This window comes from Rhincodon typus, chromosome 3, assembly GCF_021869965.1.
Source record: "Rhincodon typus isolate 14 chromosome 3, sRhiTyp1.1, whole genome shotgun sequence".
Classification (NCBI taxonomy): Eukaryota; Metazoa; Chordata; class Chondrichthyes; order Orectolobiformes; family Rhincodontidae; genus Rhincodon; species Rhincodon typus.
In genome coordinates this window covers 80630889-80652139 of record NC_063334.1, presented here as the reverse complement: position 1 = coordinate 80652139, position 21251 = coordinate 80630889, and the positions used below count along the sequence as shown (strand labels likewise).

Sequence of the window (21251 nt, the reverse complement as noted above, 5' to 3'; positions counted from 1 at the left end):
TGTTGTAAAGTTGAACAAAGTCCGAAGTTGACTGCAAGTGTACAGTATGAAAGCTAAAAAAACACTGTCATGCTTCATAGGATCAAGTGCAACATACCTGAGTCACCAAATAGCGGGTGAAGGCATACACTCTTTGCAAGGGCCTTAATTATACCAAAGGAGGAGATCGCAACCATGGGTAAGTAGATTGTTGACAGACCAATGGCATAAATTAACTCAGCCTGAGCTGTCTAGCTGATATATCAAGCTTACTATCTTTTTCCCAATCCTTCCGTCAACTGCACCCGGAGACGTATATTGAAACAATTAAATTTGAATGTGGTCTGCTTCTTGACACTAATGATTGCCCTCTTTCTTAGTTTTCTTGAAATCTTATATATGTCAGAGTAACCTGGTTACTGGTGATTACTGGTGAAAATAAAGGCAGTTGCTTCATTCAAATCACCTTGACCTCAAGTTCCAGAATGTCCTCGCGATAAGCAAAATAGCAGAATGTGTCATCTGTTAAGTGTTAATATATATGATTGGATTTAGTACTAGCTTGAAATGGTGTCTCTAAAAATAGTTTCTGCTTTATTTTCTCATCTCTAATTGCAGCCTTTTACACTAAATCAGTGCACTACACACTTTGTTGTGGTGCATTACCTAAATCAGGAATGAATTTAGAATTCTACAAAACAACCCCTCTGAATATTTTACCTTCTTCTTCATTCTGTGGTCTCCTTCCTTTCAAATTTACCTCAACATTCTCCTGCAAAGAGTGGATACCTTCACCAGCGATTTAGTAACTCAGGTCTGTTGCACTTGACCCCATGAAGCAACAACACTTGTGTTTTTTAGCTTTGATACCGTACTCTTGCAGTCAACAAGGACTTTTGTACAATGTGTTCTTTCTCTTTCTTGCTGCTAATTAGACTGTCATCTAAGAAGCAGATGAGCCCTTTCATCCCACTTAATACCTGACCCATGATGTTCTGCAATACTGCAGCAGCAGATGATGCCCGAAATGACAACTTTTTGTACAGAACAACCCTCTTTGTTTCCAAATAGCAATCAGATTCATGTTCTTGTCAGTTCATACTAATTACAAATGCACATTTGACAGTTTATTTTACATTTTTTTACACTTATTACTTTCAACACTGTGTACCTGGAACACCTTTCCATTGGCCAGAGGAGGAGCCAACCTCACCGGGTGACATTGGGCAAGTATTGTTTTCAGTCATCAACTTGTCCACTGTTTGTTTCTAATCTCCACAAATCTAAGCAGACCCATCTGAGCTACCTACACTGCTCATGAGTCGCTTTATTACTCCTGTTCTTTATAATCTATTTAGCTCTTTGCTTATTGTTTCTAATTGCTTAGAAAGAACCTTAAAAAGTGGCACCTGTACATTGTCCTTGACCTTGACAGTGGCTTGCGATGCCTTATTTTTTAATTTAGTCCTCCTTACTCAGACTACTTTTGTACTATTTTTGCATTTTCTTGATGTCATATCTTTCTTCTGATCCAAACTGTACATAATTTACCAATTAGGTTACCATCATTTTGTTCCCTCTTATGGCAACCAAGAGGTTACATGATCATATTTCACTCTATTCTGGCTTGATGTCAGTTTAGTGTTAATGTTATTGAAATAGCTAATCAGCTGCATACCAGTTTTATGCAAGTGATTCTGACTTAGGGACTTGTACTTCTGGATAAGCCAGCTCTGCTGCAGCTCTGTTAATGAAGAAAGTGTGGATTTCCAACTTACGTTTCTCCTGTGTTGGATGTTTCAATTACATCAGCCTTGTTTGTTCGGATTAGCTTCTCCAATTGTCCCCAAATATGCCTCGGTGCCAGTGTTTCAGTTGGGTATCATGCTGACTCCAGTGTACCTGAATATGATGTGCTCACACACAACATAGCAATCTTTCAGATTTCTCAAATGAAGAGCAAAACAGAAGTTTCATTCAACCTTTGCCCTCATATTTCCATTGCGTATTGCACTGAGTAAAATTAACAAGTGCTCAATTGCAGGCAGCTGTTTCTGAACAACATAATTTATGCTTCCCAAATAGAAACTGCAGGAGAGATGGCAGGAAGACGAAAGCTCAAGTATTGCCATATATAACAATGCATTAAAACTTCCTGTGTTGTGATAAATGTAGCAAATATTTGGTATGCTTTGTGAATGTTTCCATCCATTATTGTTGCCAATGCAAGAGTGATATGGTTCAAACTAAGGCTGTCTGGGGATAACTATTGCATATGTATTCATCATTTGCAAAGCACCAAGAACCAGTGGGTAAGGGAATTTGAACTTAGAATAAAGATGAATGGTGTTAGTGTTGGTGGAAGGTAAACATTTATTTATTTGGATGGCTCTTCTGAGTTGTCTACCAATGAGACCGTAAGATGTAAAAGCCAATGTAAGTCATTCGGCTCATAAGTCTGCTCCACCTTTCAATGGTGATGTGATAATCCTCAACTCCACTTACCTGCATTTTCCCAAAGATCTTTAATTCCCTTCCTGATTTGAAATCTGTCTACCTCGGCTTTGAATATACGCAACAACCCAGCCTCAGTACAGGATTCCATAGATTCACTAACCTGACAGAAAATAATTGTCTTCATCTCTGTGTTAAACAGAGGATGGGCAATAGATGCTGGCCAGCCAGTGTCACCGACATCCCACAAGTAAGTTTTAAAAAAAAGAGCAACCATTTGCTCTGGTCCTAAACTCTCCCAAAAGGGGTACAACCCCTTCACGTCTAAGAATCTTTGTCTAAGAATCTTATATATTTCAATAAGTCATCTTTCCTCCTCCTAAATTGGAACAAATACAAGCCTAAGCTACTCAGCCTCTCCTAATATAAAAAAAATCCTCTGTACCTGGTGTAACACTGAATCACACTGGTGAGCCTTCTCTGGACTGCCTCTAATGCTACTGTATCTTTCCTTAAGTGAGAGGACAAAAACGGTTAACAGTCTACATGTGATCTGAATAGTGTCTTGTATTGTTTTAGCAAGCTCTCCCCACTTTATACTCCATTCCTTTTGAAATAAAGGCCAACATTCCATTTGTCCTCTCTGTTACCTTCTATGCTAGTTTTTTTGTGATTCATGCAGTAGGATCCTCAATTTCCCCGTTCTGCATCTTTCTGTAGTCTCAATCTCTCCCCTCATCGGAGGTGTGGTGACCCTCAGGTTAAACCATCATCAGGCATCTCTCTCTTTCTCTCTCTAATGAAAGAACAGCCTTATGGCCCAGTAAGACTATGGCAACTTTATCATTTTATATAATTTGTTCTCATTGAAACCTACCTATAGCTGGAGTTTCATATCGTTTCCTCCCATTGAATATGCAATCACGTATTACTGTTTCCAGTTGAAAAATCCAAACTTTTACAGGGTTGAACAAGGTAGATGCAGGAGGGATGTTTCTCAAAGCTGAGCCATCTACAAGCAAGAGACATTGTCTCGAAGAAGAGATAGACGTGGTCTAAGATATGGAGTGGTTCGTTGGAACCCTCTACCCCAGAAGGCCATGGAGACTCAATAATTATATTAAAGACAGAGGCTGGTGGAATTCAAGATATAAAAATGTCAAAGGATATTGGGATAGTGTGGGTAAATGGCAATGAGGTACAAGATCAGCCATGATCCAGCTGAATGGTGGAGTAGGCTTGAAGAGCCAAATTCTGATCCTATTCCTTGGGTTTGGCCCTCCTGACAAGAAGTTGGTTCTTAAATTGGTATGTGGTTGATTGGCATGTGTGTCTCCAGTGGTCCCCTGGAATGCACCCAGGATATAGAGATTCAGGGTCACTACGACGAGATGCCCAATGATGCAATTGGAACTGACCTTCTTGACCATTATGGCTCGCAGATCAGTCCCAGCCCCTCAGGAGAGATGCCTTTTATGACCATTGCTGATCTGACCTCTGTGGTTAGCTCATGTTTTGTAAACTCTGGCAGTAGGATCATTTTGTCTTCATGATAGTGCTGCTCTTAATCTTCTCTGCAATCTTCTGCTGCTTCTCCACCATGAAGTGCAGCTGGCTAGGATGTTGCTGCTGTCTGGACCAAACTCCCACATACCTGGTATTTCTTCAGGTTTTGCCCGAGGATCCTCCTCCAGAATGAGTGAGGCTTGTGCTATTTGAACACTGCTGATCTGACTGGAACACCCTGCCAGTAGATGTTGCAGTGGTGCTGGAACCCCTCTTGCTGCCAGGCCCCTCTCCAGTGAAAGCCTTGTTTGGATTACGATTTCGTCAAGGGTGCCTCAACACCAAATCACATGTAAAATTTTGACCCGATGTGATAACATTAGGGGACCTACCTAATGCCTTCTCCACACTTTTATTGCCTTCCTTGATCTATTGGCAACCATTTCTTCAGCCATTGTCAACCTACATTTGTATTGAAAATTATGCCTCAGCATTTCATTTGTTTATTTTTGCCCATCTTTTCTACTTGATACTTGTTTATTTTTGAAAAAAATTATAAGGTTATAAATATGGGAGAAAAATCAATATGCGGGTTTTCAAAAGTTGAACATCTGTTTCAAAGATTTGGGAGGAGACTGTTATTTAGTTGGTTGGCAATGGTGAATGTAATACTGTTTTCAAGTGATGTTGGTTGAATGGGCATTTAGTCTGAATGGAACAGTCAGTGCTGCTAGTGAGGCTGTTAAAAGTGTTGTAGTACATTTCATTGTGAATTACATGCTACCACATCGTCCAGGAAATTACATTGCTGCTGGAGAAAAGTCTGTGAAGAAATGTTTATAACCGCAATGCTTTGTTTGTTTTGATGCTCATTGTGTGAGGCTCAAGGGGTGAGATAAGAGTTTCCCTAACAACTTTTTCCCTGTCCTTTTACAGAACGCAGCATTGTTGTCAAGGCCATTTTTGTCCATGTCAATTTGTTCTTGAATTGAGTGGCTTGCGGCTCTTTCAGAAAGCATATATAGGCCTTGTGAAAGGATAGCAGAATTGCTATCTAGTGAACCAACAATAGGAGCATTAGCCAGGGCTTCTGGATTACTAGCCCAGTGACATTACCACTACATCACCATCTCCCTAGTGTATTAATTAATACAAATTGATTTTGTACATTGATAAACCTGCTTCTTTGATTTTTGCAGGCGACCTAATTACTATGGTTTAGAGGCATAGAGTTTTACAACAAAGGCCATCGTGTTTGTGTCAATCATAAGCACCAGTTTATTTTAGTTCCATTTTACTGCGCTTGACCCATAGGCCTTGTATGCTATGGCACCTCAATTGATCATTGAAATACTTTTTGAATGGGGTGATGGTCTCTGCCTCTATCACCTCTGCAGATAGTGAGTGAGTTCCAGATGTCCACCAACCTCTGGGTGAAAAAAAATCTTCCTTAAATCACTTCTGAATATCTTGCCCTTTGTTTAAATCTGTGTCTAATTTCTCCTATGAATGCTGCTCATAGTTTTGCACAGCGTAAGTTTTTTTTTAGGTTCTTCTGATGGAAAGCTGCCACATTTTTGCGAAGTGGCTATTAAACAGGCTTATTTTAAGCAAGTCAGTGAAGCAAGTAAGCACTGTACGATCACTTTAAACAAATGTAGCTACTGTCACTTTAAAGTTTACTGCTGCACCGTTCTGTTCTATTTTGGCTGATTTCCTCTTGAAAAAAATCTAGTGTTCACATTCAGGCATGCTGTATATTTGTATACTTAGGTCACAGCAATAAAGTTGGAATATATTAAGTTGTTGATGTAACTCATAATTTGAATTTGGGTCTCATAATGAATTGAATGCGATCTTTATTTTTGATCATGTGATTTCCATATATCTTTTAGATTATGACGTTTGGACGTCCAAGAACTGTATAGGATTGTTTAATTGTTTCATGTATCTTGATTAGAGCAAAGAAAGGAATTTATTTGCAAATACAGCACAGTGCACGCTACACGCATTTCAACAGGAGCACTTTCAACATGGTTACAAATTGCTCAGATCACTAAATTTCCTAGTTTATGGTTTTGTATTTGAGTTTCGTAGTTCCCCTATAGGCTGGGATTCACTATAACTTTCTGTCAGTTCTCATGTAATTAGTACAATATATCACTTTATCTTTGTCAAGTTGGTTGAAAAAGCTTCTAGAATCTCTTCTTGTTAGGTAGGCCTTCTCTCAAATGAGACTTGTATGGTACTGGAAGTTTTTGTAATGCATTGGGTAGGAAAGCGTTTTGAGCAGATTTCAGATTTTGTTTTGCAGAAAGAAAACAATCTAAACAACATTCTTTCTAAATAACTAATGTTCTCATGGTCAACTAAATATTTCCAATAGGAAACTATAAGTCATTTGACCTTTCATGCTTTTTTCCCTTTCCATTTGTAGCAAAGGAACTGAGTGAGATGACATTTAAGTAATGTAGACTGTATAAACCACATTTTTCTGCCTGACGTTGAATATTTTAGTGAAATAGTTTAATTTATTTGAAGAATTTCTCGTAGCAAAAAGGAAATGCAAAAAAAACCATTAAATGAGTTTCTAAACAATTACAAACAAAGTAAAAAGTGTTGACATGGTAATGGTTGTTGCAAGCTTTAATAATGTCCTATGCCATTAGAAACAAAATGATGTGTAAGTGTTTGCGGTGTTTCACAGTAATGACTTTCTCAACATAAAAGACCTTCGCATAAATAGCTGTATTATTGCACTGAGTGAAGTCGGGATTTCAGTATTTCGTTTGACCATGCTGATACCGGTTTTAGTTTTTTTTTATTCATTAAGGGGATGATGAGCATCGCTGGCTGAGCCAGCATTTATTACCCATCCCTAATTGCCCAGAGGGCAGTTAAAAGTCAACCACATTGCTGTGGGTCTGGAGTAACATGTAGGCAGACTAGGTAAGGATGGCAGTTTCCTTCCCTAAAGGACATCAGTGAACCAGACGGGTTTTTCCTGACAATCAACGGTCGTCGTTAGATTCTTAATTCCAGATATTTATTGAATTCAAATTCCACCATCTGCCATACTGGGATTTGAACCAAGGCCCTGAGAATATTATTTGGGTCTCTGAATTAACATCCCAGCAATAATACCACTAGGCCATCGCCTCCGCCATTTAGTCAGTATTTTGTTTTACTCATAGAACTCATAGAATCCCTACAGTGTGGAAACAGGCCCTTCGACCCAACAAGTCTACACCGACCTCAGAGCATCCCATCCAGACCCATCCCCTGTAATCCACCTAATCATTTTGTCTTTATTGGGAGGACCAGCATTTAGACAGAATTCTTCAGTGGCCCAAAGCATTTTGTAATATTTGCAGTATTTTTTGTGTCACTGTTAGAGGAAATGATGCAGTCAAATGACTTCCAGTAACCTCTTACAAACAGTACTTCATATGATCACATAAGCTGTCTTTTTAATGATATTTATTGAAGGATAAAGCCAGGAATCTATGGATGAATCCTACTTCTTTTCCTACAAACGTCAGTGCAAAACTACCTCAGTACTGTGCTAGAGTGTTAACTAGATTTTTGTGCTGGAAAGGAACCTGAACCCACAATATTCTGACTTGAACAAGAATACATACAACTGAATGATATCTCATATAACAGTAATAGTGATGTGGGCTCATTGGACCAAATTATGTCTTTCTGTTCCATAAGAACATAAGATTTGGAGCAGGTGTAGACCATTCTGCCCCTCTAACCTACCCTGCCATTCAAGAACAGCATGGACCCCAGGCCTCAACTCCTGTTTTGTGCAAGCTGAACATAGCTGTCAACTATTTGATATTACAAGAATCTATCTACCTCTTCTATAAATACTTCCAGTGACTTAGCTTCCAAACTCCAACAGGGAGAGAAGGTATTGTATTCCAGATATTCACTATCCTCTGGAAGAAGAATTTCCTTCACATTTTTATTTTAAATGAGTATCCCCTTTATTTTCTAAACATGTTCCCTAGTTCATGATTTCCCAGTAGTACAAACATCGCTTCAACGTCTACCTTGTCAAGCCCTTTTAAGAATCTTGAATGTTTCAATAAAATCACCCCATTCTTCCACACTGTAATGAATAAAGGAGTAACCTCTACCTGTTTAACCTTTCCTGGTAAGTCAGTTCCTTCATCCCAGGAATCAGCCTAATGAATCTCTTTTGAACAGTGTCCAATTCCAAGACAGGCACCAATGTTACACCATAGTTTCACCAGAAAGTTCAGGCTTTATCCTCAATTAGTGATAAGTTAATATTGAATCCTAGAATCTCCTAGTTTTACTTGTGAGTACCCTGTGTCCTCAGCTAAATAGGTAAGGAATGTAACATTCATTCAAACAATCAGACCTGCTCTGTCACCATCTGATAACACTTGCTGACATTCTCATCAAAAGTGGACTATCAGCAGGTTATGTTAGTAGCTTGATGTCAGCAGCAGTTAAAGCCTGATGATCTTGCTCCTTGAGGTTAATGTTCGGCCTTGTATTCTGTATTTAAGCCAAAGAAAGAAAATCGTGAAGTTTGAACTTACTGTGGTTTTTGAAATTCGAGTTTTAGTATAGTTGTGCACAGAACTACGGTGGTTCTGCACTATAGTTCAGACTGTGTTTCTCTTGTGAATCCTGCAATTGTACAAGCTGCAGACCATCAGAATTCTATGATACTTTACAACCCTGTCAAGTTTTCTGTTTATACACGTAGGAAATAATAGATATTAATTAAATCATTTTTACTGAAATAATATGATTGCTACGTTACATTTTGCAGTGAGTGAAATAGTTTCTGCTATTGCAACTTTCCCCTCTTTCAGGAATATTTGACTCTTGCTGCTTCAGGTATATGCCAACATCAACAAGACCCCACCCCCCCCTCCCCCAACCCCCACCCCATCCCAAGTTGCACGTATAATTTACTTTCTGAATAACAGATTTGATATAATAGTTAATTGTTATAAGAATTTGATCCCAAAACTGCCAGGTAATGATTGGATGATGTATAGTATTCAATATTCATTTTGCAGTTTAATGGAAATAACATCCGCGAGGCATTTGCCCTTGACCTTGCTGGAGATATTTAGAACAGCACCAGTCTATGTAAAACACCCTGAATATATTTGAAACTATTTTGATTTTTGTCTTTCAGAGCGAGCCCAGTTGCCCAGAAATATGATTGAAAATAGCATGTTTGAAGAGGAGCCTGATATAGTTGACTTGGCCAAAGAGCCACGCCTTCATCCCCTGGAACCTGATGAAGTTGAATATGAGCCCCATAGTTCACGGTTGTTGGTGCGTGGTTTGGGAGAACATGACCTGGAGGATGATGAAGAAGACTATGAATCTTCTGCAAGGTTGTTGGGCATGTCATTCATGAACAGGAGTTCCAATCACCGCAATAACATGTCCGGGGCTTATAACCGGGAAGCATCAGGGGGACCTTGTTCCTTTTCTTCTGCTCGGACTGTACTTATTGGAGCATTTGTTGTGGTGATTATACTTTCAATAGCGATGGTTGTCTACTTTTTGCCAAAATGTACCTTCACCAAAGAAGGCTGCCATAAAAAGAACACAACTTTAACACTCATACATCCTTTGGCAACCAATGGCCAGGTATTTCCTTGGCCAAAGATGAGATTACCTAATGCTGTTGTCCCAGTGCATTATGCTCTTACTTTGCATCCCAATCTCACCACCATGAAATTCACAGGTTCTGTGCAAATAACCCTCCTGGCCAAGGAGGATACCAATAACATCACTCTCCACAGCTATGGTCTCAAAATCAGCAATGCAACCATTGTTCCAAAGGCATCGAATCAAGCAAAGGATATCCAGGTTTTGGAATACTTACCACATCAACAAATTGCAATTAAAGTTAATCCAGCACTATTGAATGGAAAAAAGTACACATTGAATCTGGAATTTGCAGCAAATTTATCTGATGGTTTTTCTGGATTTTATAAAAGCAGCTATCAAAATAAAAACAAGACCAGGTAAACTAATTCTTGTCAGTATGATTTTCTTCATGTAATTACTGTTCCCCACTAGGTTACATTTGTGTATTGTCTTCAAACACTGAGAAGGAAATAAGTCTTCTCAGTTTTGTCTGGTTTGCCCTGTTGCACACCATTGTCTTGTAGCCCAGCTATTTGTACCACTTCATCGATGTATCTGTTGCTTTTCTTACAGAATGCTGTTAAGCATATGCTGTTCAGTATTAGCATTGAGCATAGTTGCTACACAAACTGGAAATCCAGAGTATGAATTTCAATTCAATAAATCTGCTCATTTGTGGGCTAACAATCAAACTTGGACATACTAGTGTGAAAATACCCATTCTCTAAGGTGCTTGATTATCATTGACAATCCAAGTGACTCATTTAGGAAAGAAAACCCACGATCCCAAATCAATCTATTCTACACATCATGCAAGGCTGCATTGTGTATTGAATTCTTAGAGCCTTCTGAAGGGTCTAGCAATAGATGGACAGTGAATGTGGTTTTATCAACATTTCCTAGCAGCACATTATTTTCTAGAAAAAGGATGAAAATATTGTCACCGCCTCCTTTTACACATTTCTTCAATTCGATGACAGATTCAGAACCTTTTTCCAAAAGATGAACAACAGATAAATAAACTTTTATTTTTGGTTTTGTATGGGAAGCTCTTCAGTGCTCATGTCCAATGGTATTCTTTGTTTAAAATGGTTTTCTTGAACTTCAGATTTTTTTTTTAATCTGGTTTTCCTTGCTTAGCTGTCTTTGGCTGCCAAAGCTATTCCCCAGGCTTGTGTACTTCTTTATCAGACAGTAGAAAATGGAATTCTTTTGGCATTGAGCCTTGAATCTGAGCTAAGCCCCTGACAAATCTGGATTCAGGAATGAGGATGGAAATCTATGCATCTATGGACTTAGTTCATAGAATCATACAGTACAGAAAGGCCCTTTGACGTTTTGAGTCTGTACTGCCAAAGTACACTACTGCCTGCACTAGGCCCATAACCTTGAATGTTATGACACTTCAAGTGCTCATCCAAGTGCCTGTAAAAGATTGTGAGGTTACATACCTCAACTGTTGTCCCAGACAGTGCATTCCAGTGCACCCACCACACTCTGGTTGACAAAAAACATTCTATAAGACCTCTCTAAATCTCTTGCATTTTACTTCAAAAGTGTGCCCCCTTGTTCTTGACCCTTCAGCTAAGGAAAACAACTGATTTCTATCCACCCTGTCCATGTCCCTTATTATCTTAAATACTTCTATCAGCTCCCCATCAACCTTGTGTGCTGCAAGGAGAATAGGTTGAGCTTATCCAGCCTCTCTTCATGACTAAGGTGCTCCATCCCAAGCAGCATCCTGTGGTATCTCTCCTGCACTCCTTACAGTGCAGTCACATCCTTCCTATAGCGCGGTGACCAGAACTGCACATGGTACTCCAGCCGTGGCTTAACTAAAATCCTAGTCTGGCTCCAATATAACTTCCCTGCTTTTATAAACTATGCTATTACTAATAAAAGCAAGAGTCCCGCATATCATCTTAAAAAGCCTATTAACCTGTCTTGCTGCCTTCAGGGATCTGTGGACAAGCATCTCAAGATCCTCCTGTTCCTCTGAACTTCTTAGTGTCCTTCCATTCATTAAGTACTCTCTTGTCTTGTGACTTCTTCCAGAGTTCATCATCTCACATTTATCAGGGATAAATTCCATCTGCCACTCATGTGCCAACCTGACTAATCGACTTATGTCTTCCTGTAACCCAGCATCTTCCGCCTCACTGTCCACCACCCAAACTTTGTGTCATCTCCAAACTTGCTTGTCATTCTCCTCCTCTTCATTCTCATCTGCATCATTTACAAATATCATAAAAAATAAGGGACCAAGCACTGATTCCTGTGGTACACCACTGCACAACAGCCTTCAGTCACACAAAAAGGCTTCTACTACCACCCTCTATTTCCTGCCATTAAGCTAATTTTGGATCCACATGCCAGCTTACCATGGATCCATGAGCTTTTACCTTCTTTATCAGTGGGACCTTATTGAAGGCCTTTCTGAAATCCATATGAACTACATCAACTGCCCTACCTCATCTACACCTCTCCTTGGAAAATTAGGAGTGACCTCCTTCTGTCAAACCCATGCTCACTATCCATCCCTGATCCAGTCTCGCCTATCTAAATAGAGATTCATTTTCTCCATTAGTATTTTCTCCAATGGTTTACCTTACCACTGAAGTGAGATTTACTGATCTATAGTTCCCTAGTCTATCTCGTTAAGTAGACCCACATTAGCTGTCATCCAGTCCTCTGGTACCTCTCCTGTGGCCAGAAACAGTTTAAAAATTTGGATCAGTATCCCTTTGTTTTCCCTTGACTCCCACAGCAGTCTGGTATACAAATGTAACAGTGTGTGCAATCTAGAGATGTACAGCAGAAACTCACCAAAGTTAGGGCGGCATGGTGGCTCAGTGGTTTGCACTGCTGCCTCACAGCACCAGGAACCCGTGTTTGATTCCACCCTCAGGCGACTGTCTGTGTGGAGTTTGCACATTCTCCCCGTGTCTGCGTGGGTTTCCTCCAACAGTCCAAAGATGTGCAGGTTAGGTGGGTTGGCCATACTAAATTGCCTGTAGTGTTCAGGGATGTGTAGCTTAGGTGGGTTATAGGGGAATGGATCTGGGTGGGATGCTCCAAGGGTTGGAGTAGACTTGTTGCGCCGAAGGGCCTATTTCCACACTGTAGGGATTCTATGATGTCTATGATCCTTAGACAGGACCTTCCAAACCCACAACCACTTGTATCTTGAAGAACAAGGACAGCAGATATATATGGGAACACAACCACCCTCTAAGCCACTCAACATCCTGACTTGGTTGTGGATCAAAATCCTGGAATTCCCTCCCTAGTAGCATTGTGTGTCAACACACAGCAAGTGGACTGCAGTGGTTCAAGAAGGCAGCTCATCACCACCTTCTCAGGGCAACTAGGGATGGGCAAGAAATGCTGGCTAGTCAGCAACATCCACATTCCACCAATGAATAAACAAAAAAGCAATTATCTGGATCTGGGGATCTGTTCACTTTAGAACCAGCTAAAGCTTCCAATTTTTCCTCACTACTTACATCAATCCTCTCAAAAAATTCCCAATCCATCTTCTTTGAAATCTGTACTAGCACCCTTTTTCTTTCAAGTAAAGACAGGTGTGAAGTATTCATTTAACATTCTATCAACGTCCTCAGGCTTCACGCAGATTTCCCCCTTGGTCCGTAATGGGCCTTGCTCTTTCCCTGGTTTTTCTCTTCTCCTTGATAGTCTACAAGTATATCTTGGGATTCTCCCTGATCTTGGGATTCTGCCTAATCTGGCCCACTAGCATTCTTCACGCACCCTCTTTTCCCTCCTATTTGCTTTCTTGCATTTCTCCCTGCACTTTCTATAATCCTCTAGGGCCTCCGTTTCTTTGCTCTGCACCTGAAATACATCTGTCTTTCCTTTTTTATCCAGCCCTGAATACTCTTAGACATCCAGGTTCTCTGGTTTGTTGCTCTACATTTCATTGTAAAGGGAACATGTTGAGGCTGGACTCTCCCAGTACCTTCTTTAATACTTTCTACTGTTCTGCTGTAGATTTACCCTGGATGGCATGGTGGCTCGGTGGTTAGCACTGCTGCCTCAGAGTACTTGGGCCCTGTGTTCAATTCCAGCCTTGGGTAACTGTCTACGTGGAGTTTGCACATTCTCCCTGTATCTATGTGGGTTTCCTCCAGGTGCTCTGGTTTCCTCCCACAGTCCAAAGATGTGCAGGTTAGGTGGATTAGCTGTGCTAAATTTCACATAGTGTCTAGGGATGTGTAGTTTAGGTGAGTTAGCCGCAGGAAATGTAGGGTTACAGGGATAAGGTGAGGGTGGGATCCACTTCAGAGGTTTAGTATGGGCCTGATGGGCAAAATGGCCTGCTTCCACGCTGTTGGGATTCTATGATTTTAATAGCTGCTCCCACTCTATTTTGGCCACATCCTGCCTTATTTTAATAAAATCTGCCTTACCCCAATCCAAGATCTTTTTGCAGACCATCTTTCTCCCTTTCCACAACAAACTTACAACATACAGAGTCGTGTCGCTGTCACTAAAATGCTCCCCTACTGTTCCCCAGAATTAGGTCCAGCAATGGCACTGTCCCTTGTAGGACCATCTAGATGTTGATATAAAAAGCTCTCATGTATATATTTCAAGAAATTTGCCTGTTCTAAATCCTTTATTCTGTGATTATCCCAATTAATATTGAGACAGTTGAAATCCCTTCATGTTATTACTGTATTTTATTTTTACATGCCTCAGTGAATTAACTACATATCTGTTTCTCAATTGCCTGCTAACTGTTTGTGTTTTGTTACAGTCTTTTGTCATCTGAATTATTGTTGTGAACCACCATTCAAACAAAATTGAAGAACATTCTTTATTGAGCTATAAATATAATAAGTTTGGTCAGCTTTTGGTCTTCCAGTTTTCTCAATGGCCAGTCTGACTGTTTTAGTTGCCATTGTTCATTTTGAACTGAGAGCTGAGTTGCTTCTAAGAGGGCTAAATTAAGAGGGCTTATTGGCATATGTGTGCACAGTTTCTAGCAGGTATCTCATGATAGCAGTTTGAGGGGACAGTTAATGTGGTTATTCCATAATTTCAGTTGGAGTCAACTAATCTCAGCTAGATTTTGGACTTTGTTTCTCTGAACAGCTGAGACATGTAAAGGTTTATTGTTTGCTTTCATTTTTTTTTACAAAAAGCAATTGATAACTACTGACGTCACAGGTGAAGATTAATGCTGAGTTTAAGAGATAACAAGGTGTAGAGCTGGATGAACACAGCCGGCCAAGCAGGAAAGCTGACGTTTTGGGCCTAGACACTTCTTCAGAGAATGATTTTCCTGCTGAGCCTTCCTGCTCCTCTGATGCTGCTTGGCCTGCTGTGTTCATCCAGCTCTACACCTTGTTATCTCAGATTCTCCAGCATCTGCAATTCCTACTAACGCTGAGTTTAGTTGAGCAGGAACCTTATCTCTACCATGCTGCTGACCAGTTTGGATACATGGACACTGACACTGTTGTGGTGAGAATTCCACTGTTAGCAGCTAACTCAATTTTATTCTTGCTGCTACCAAAGTAATCTCTGTAGGAAAGAAGAAATCCATTCATTCATTTCGTAATCTCAAAGTGGTTTTAAACTTCCCTTACATTGTACTTTTAAAATTAAAGAGCACTGATTGATTGTGGAAGAGAAAGGCAATAGATTGTCTCACTCCTCCTTCCTTGTCTTGCCTGAGGTGGCACTTAAACCTTTATGTCTGCCCCCTCTGTTGGGCTTCAAATTGAAAGATCTCAATGTAACATTTTGACAGAGATGGGGTATTTATCGCTGGTGTCCTCGTTTAATATTCATCCCTCAATCAATGTCACTAAAATAAAATATATTATCTGGTCATTATCTCAAGCTGACTTGGTGTAACTTGCTGCATTTCCTAGATTACAATCGTAAATACATTAAATGCATTTTGGCATGCCCTAAAATCATGAAGACATTTTTTAAATGCAAGTTGTTCTTTGTATTTGAGGCATGTCAAGAATGTGGTCGTGATGTTTAATGATATTTCAAAAAGGTGATTTTCTCCTATCACTACCGAGAGACCAAAACAATTCTTTGGCTGTTATTTTATAAACATTAAATTTACTGTCTTCCACATAATGGTTTTTTCCAACGTATTTTCCAATAATAACCTCAAATGAGATATCCTCAATGACTATGGTAGGCTGACTTGTGTTGGAGAATTGTGGCTGATTATTAAACCATCACATGTAGGATTGCTGGTAATCTTAATGGATTCCGGTAGGTTTAAGAACTTATGATCCCAGTAGAGATCAACTAACTAAAACAGACTGAATTTACTGAATGTCACCAATGAAAAAAGCAGTGGTCAAGATTTTGTTTTTTTTTAATTTTACCTCAGTCAATGTTTAACACTAATTGCACACTAATTGGAAGATGCAACAAAGGTATATCTCATGAGTTTTCTGTGTAATCCACTCGGCATATGTAGCATCAATTTCAGCCACAAAGTCTTCTAAAACTCTGAACTTCCTGAGGTCAAACTTCAGCTACCTTTCTATGAGGACTGCTCTTCAATTCTCATCCAAAGCTCCTCCAAACCAACCCAGGTTGCACAGTTGTGGGCTTTAGCCTTTCGAAACGTCAGCCTTCCTGCTCCTCTGATGCTGCTTGGCCTGCTGTGTTCATCCAGCTCTACACCTTGGTATCTGCAAAAATCTTGTGTTTGTTTTCAGCTGCTGGATCCAATCTTTGTTTTCTTCAATCTGCTACACTACACCACTTGATGCTCAGCGCTTAGATAATTCTGTATCTTTTGTATGGCTTCAGTTTCAGGTTCGGTTTCACCAGAAACTTTAGTTTTTAGGGAAGATGAAACTAAAATTGAAACTTTAAGATGCAGTCTGTACATATTGCAACTTATAGCTACAATTCAGTTGATATAAGACCATAAGATGTAGGACCAGAAGTAGGTCATTTGGCCCATCAAGTCTGCACTGTCAATCAATGAGGTTGTGGCTCATCTGATCATACTCGACCGCACTCTCCTGCTTCATCTCCATAACTCTTGATGCCCTCAATAATTAGAAATCTGTCTGTTTCTGCCTTGAGTATACTTAATTATCCAGCTTTGAGAGCCGTCTGTGATGAATAATTCCATAGATTCACTGTCCTTCAAGATCCTCATTTCTGTCTTAAATAGGTGACCTGTTATTCTGAGATCATGCATTCTGGTGCTAGACTCTTTCACAAGGAAAATTAGAGTCTCTGTATCAACCCTGTCAAGTCCCCTAAGGAGCTTATATATTTCAATAAGGTCTCCCCAACCTACTCAATTTCTCCTTATAAGAAAATCTCTTTGTATCCAAACCTTCTCTGGACTGCCTCAATTGTCATATATCTTCCCTTCAGTGTGAGGACCAAAACTGTTCTGAGTTTTCTAGGTATTGTCTGACTAATGCCTTGTATAATCTTAGCATGACCACCCTTACTCCATTCCCTTTGAAAATGAAAGTTTATGGTTCAGTTTCCTTTTAGTTAAGGTCTGACACATAAAAGAAAGTTTGAACCATTACAGAATGTACCACATTTCTGTTAAGTAGTGTTTATTTTCAGAGCATCCTGTGGATCATGTTTTTTTCCCTGTCCTTTTACAGAATATTGGCCGCCACACAGTTTGAGCCATCTTCAGCACGAAAGGCTTTCCCATGCTTTGATGAACCAGCTTTTAAGGCAACATTTACGATCAAGATAATCAGGGATGCTGAACACATCTCATTATCCAACATGCAGAAGGTTAAGGGAAACTTTTTCATAATAATCTTACGATAAAAACCTATGCTGCACATTTTGCTGAGGCAAACTCCATTAGTTAAATATAAGATTACATGCTTGTTTACATTTTCAAAATTTTTAGTCATGATATAGTTAAATGTTTGAGCTGATAATGGCTTAGTTTTGAAAATAAGATATGTGAGTCCTTGATGAGCAACAGAACAAGAAGTCTGGCTCCTTAATCAAGAAGATTAAAGAATTATAAAATAAATAGCAGGACAGAGAAGGAGGGGAATTAAATTGGGTGGGTTTGCAATCTAATCAGGTGCAGAAATGCAAACAAATGGGAAAGAAAGATTGTTTTCAAGTCAGAAAGGAAAAGCGAAAGGAATTTTCTTTAAAAATCTGAAATAATTCAGAAGCTGGAAGAATAAAGTGAGTGCTTAACTCTTATTTTCGGGGCAGTTATTAAAACATATGAACAAATGAATTTGAAGTGGGAGTGAACCATGCAGTCACTTGAGACTGCTCCGCCATAAAATATTAACAATATCTGGTCAATAAAAGTTCATATTCAGCGATGATTACTAGATCTAATTTTCTGTAGACAACTCAATTACTATGTAAATATAGTAACTTCATGAGTATAACAGGGAGGCTAATCCAACATACTGTTTTATGGCTCAAGTGAATGAAGATTTTGATAGCAGATGGGGACAAATAATGATGGAGATTTTTAAAATGAGGAAGGTCAAAGTGGGCAGTGTTTGTGATGAGACAACACAAGATAAAAGCTTGAGATTTAATAGGATGCTAGAGTGACAAACATTCTATATAAGGGTGGGACAGGACAAGGAAATTGGTGGCATTGTCACAATGTTTGTTGGCAGGAGAAAAGGCAATGTTTAATTGGAGTAAGTTCCTGCTCAGCCATGTTGGAAAAGCTGTCTAACAATTTGGATTTAGAATTGGTAATGAGGTAGAACTATGTGTTGTCAGCGTGTATGTGGGGTGTTATGCTTGAGGTAATATTGCCAAGGAGCAACATGGAGTAAAGGAAGAAGAGGGAACCATAGATAGAAATTTGTTTGATTGTAAAGATAATGGCATGTGTTTGGAAAATAAAGCCATTACTGGAAGTTTTCTGTGATTGCAGAGGCAAGAGTGAATAAAGGTGAGAGCAGGTAAGTGAAGCTGGATAAAGAGAGGAGTTGTAGAAGGATATTTGACTTGACAATGCCAAAGGGCGCAAAGACTTTTAGAAGGAATGGGAAGGATAATGCTTTCCAGTCACTCACGATGTACCGTGGTGCTGAAACTTAATTGAAGCAATTTGTATATGGAGTTACTAGAAAGTTAGGCGTGAACTTTGGAAGCAATTGCACTTTCAGAGACTTAAGAAAGGGGAATTATAGATGAAAGTTATATAACATCATATAACATCTGTCAATGGAGAATGTAGTTGATCTCACTATTCAAAATGTGCCAGGTTCTTGCTGCTGGTTTATTGCCCGATGAATGCTGTTGCTGGTAATGGATATGTGTGGAGATAGTTGGCCTTCCCTATGATAACCTTCAAACTTGCTACTCAGGCTCATTAAAGAAGAATTACTATGTGGAGTCAGTGCATTTCGGAGAAGCAAAAAGAAGAATGAAATCAGTAGAATAATGAGAGAGCAACCTTGTCAGCACTGTTTGACGTTAGAGTTACTGTGAGGAATTGAATATTCCTATTACATTCCTTACGTTTGTCAGAGTAGAATGTATTATTCCAGCTGTTGTTCTGATGCATGCTTTTGTTTTGGAAAGGAGAAAGCTTTCAAAAATTCAAAATAAATTCCCCCAGCATAGTACAACCTACAATAAACAGGAGATAGAACCATGTTAGCTGATTACAACAGCATGTAGTGTTCAGTTGGCTGGGAGGCAATGAAAGAAAACATCAGGTTTTTTGGAAGTGCATATTTAGACATCACATAAGGCTGCAATTCTTGCCTTTGCTGCAATGTTTACTTCCCTGATGATTCAAGTAATCCTGACATTCATTTAGATTCTGGTGAAAAGTTGCAACTTAAACAAGGTACCAGAATATCTCTGACATCTAGGCGTAAGTATTTCATCGCAGTTGATACCTTCAGAATAAGAAGGAAGGCTACATTTTAATTTATCAATTTTTATTTCTTTCATTTATGTCCCAGTCATTTTTGGTATTAATTCCTATAATTCAATTTTTCCTGCCCTTGTACTTTCTTGTAACATAGAACAGTTTAGAACTGTGCTAGAACAATAACAATCCACAAGTCAGATAACAGCATTTCATGAACAAGTGGGCATGAGCGTGACGTCAGAGCATTTAGCATCTGCAGACTGCATTGGCGTATCTTATTGACGTGTTGTTTTCAGCTTTTCCTTTTGGTTTCCAGCATTTACAGTATTTTGCTTCTTAATGAGCTTATTAGTTACATGACTGCAAGCTCATTTAAAATGAGAACTGAAGTTGCTATCCCACTTATGTGTGAATTAGAACTCTGAATATAAATTTCTGTTATGTGCACTTAACAAGACTGATTTCTTTAGATATTATTTGTAGAAGATTGTGGCCTGTTGAAGTATTGTATTAAAGTTAACAATGGTTCTGCAGTGATAGTGTCCCCTTGAGCACAAACTTGGACTAACAAACAGTACAGAAATCAGTCAAAGTGGGAGGTGCAGTGTATTGCCAAGCAGTTCATCTTCTACACAAAGTCATTGATACAATTTTTGTTTGAAGCACGGCTCAGTGGTTAGCAGTGCGCCAGAGACCTGAGTCCAATTCCACTCTCGGGTGACTATCAGTGTGGAGTTTGCACATTTACTCCATGTCTACGTGGGTTTCCTCCGAGTGTTCCAATTTCCTGCCACAGTCCAAAGATGTACCAGTTAGGTGGATTGGCCATGTTAATAGTGCCCATAGTGTCCAGGGATATGCAGGCTATGTGGGTTAATCATGGGAAATGCGTGGTGGCAAAGATAGAGTAGGGGGTGGGTCTGGGTGGGATGCTGTTCGAAGGATCGGTATGGCCTGTTTCCACGCTGTAGGGATTCTATAACTCTATGAATGAAGTATGAAGAAAGTGCAGTTCCAGCAAGTTAAAAAAAAAATTCTTTTCCATTATGCAACAGTCAAGAATCTTGTTATAAATATGGGCACAAATTTAAAATTGGATTAATTATTACAAGTGTTAATAATTCTATGTGAAGAACTGAAATATTAAGCCAGAAGGCCTAATTGCACGAAGGTTAGAACCGTAGTTGTTTCTGGTGATAATGATTAGGCTGTTTCCAGAACCTAACATTACAAGGCATTCCAGTGATGTTTTCTCTTCATCTACATTCCCAAAATAGCGCTTGTTTTCAGTTTTAGGAGCAGAGCTCTCGCACCCTACACGGAGCTCTTAGAAGGACAGGCAGGCAGCTTGGATGGGAGTCAAAAAATAGACCAGTTTCCTGATTCTGGCTTAAAGTTTTACAATCGGGTTCTCCAAAATGTGCAGACGGCTTAAGTAAAATGTGGACTTCAAAGCAGGGGTTTGTTGATACAACTTCTTCTAACCCTCCTGTGGTACTGTAGAGTATATTTTCTTTATTCCAGCTCCTGTATTGACCTGAGGTGTGTTTTCTTGGTGAGATCTGGAATGCTGAAAAATCGCTTGTTTTTGGTTACTGAATTAGGCTACAGGATATCAGAAAATGGTTTCAAGAGTAGAATGCAGCTGCAGTGGTTAAAGTAAGTCGGGTAGGGTTGAGATTCTTTCCACTTTGTTCCAGGTTTATACTAATCTGTTAACCAGTGACTTTCTGACTGGACCAATAGTTAAGTCCTTTGTTACATTTATTGCGTATAACACTAAATAGGA

At 39.4% G+C, this 21251-nt stretch overlaps 1 protein-coding gene across 1 annotated transcript in view; it reads left to right on the top strand.

Annotated features, from left to right (window-relative positions):
- Positions 1–21251, top strand: part of LOC109933513 (leucyl-cystinyl aminopeptidase) — an 86190-nt gene that overhangs the window by 20456 nt on the left and 44483 nt on the right. The window contains exons 2-3 of the mRNA XM_048593713.1: positions 9131–9974; positions 17238–17376. Of these exons, the coding sequence (XP_048449670.1) occupies positions 9131–9974; positions 17238–17376 (983 nt within the window). The remainder of the gene's footprint in view (positions 1–9130; positions 9975–17237; positions 17377–21251) is intronic.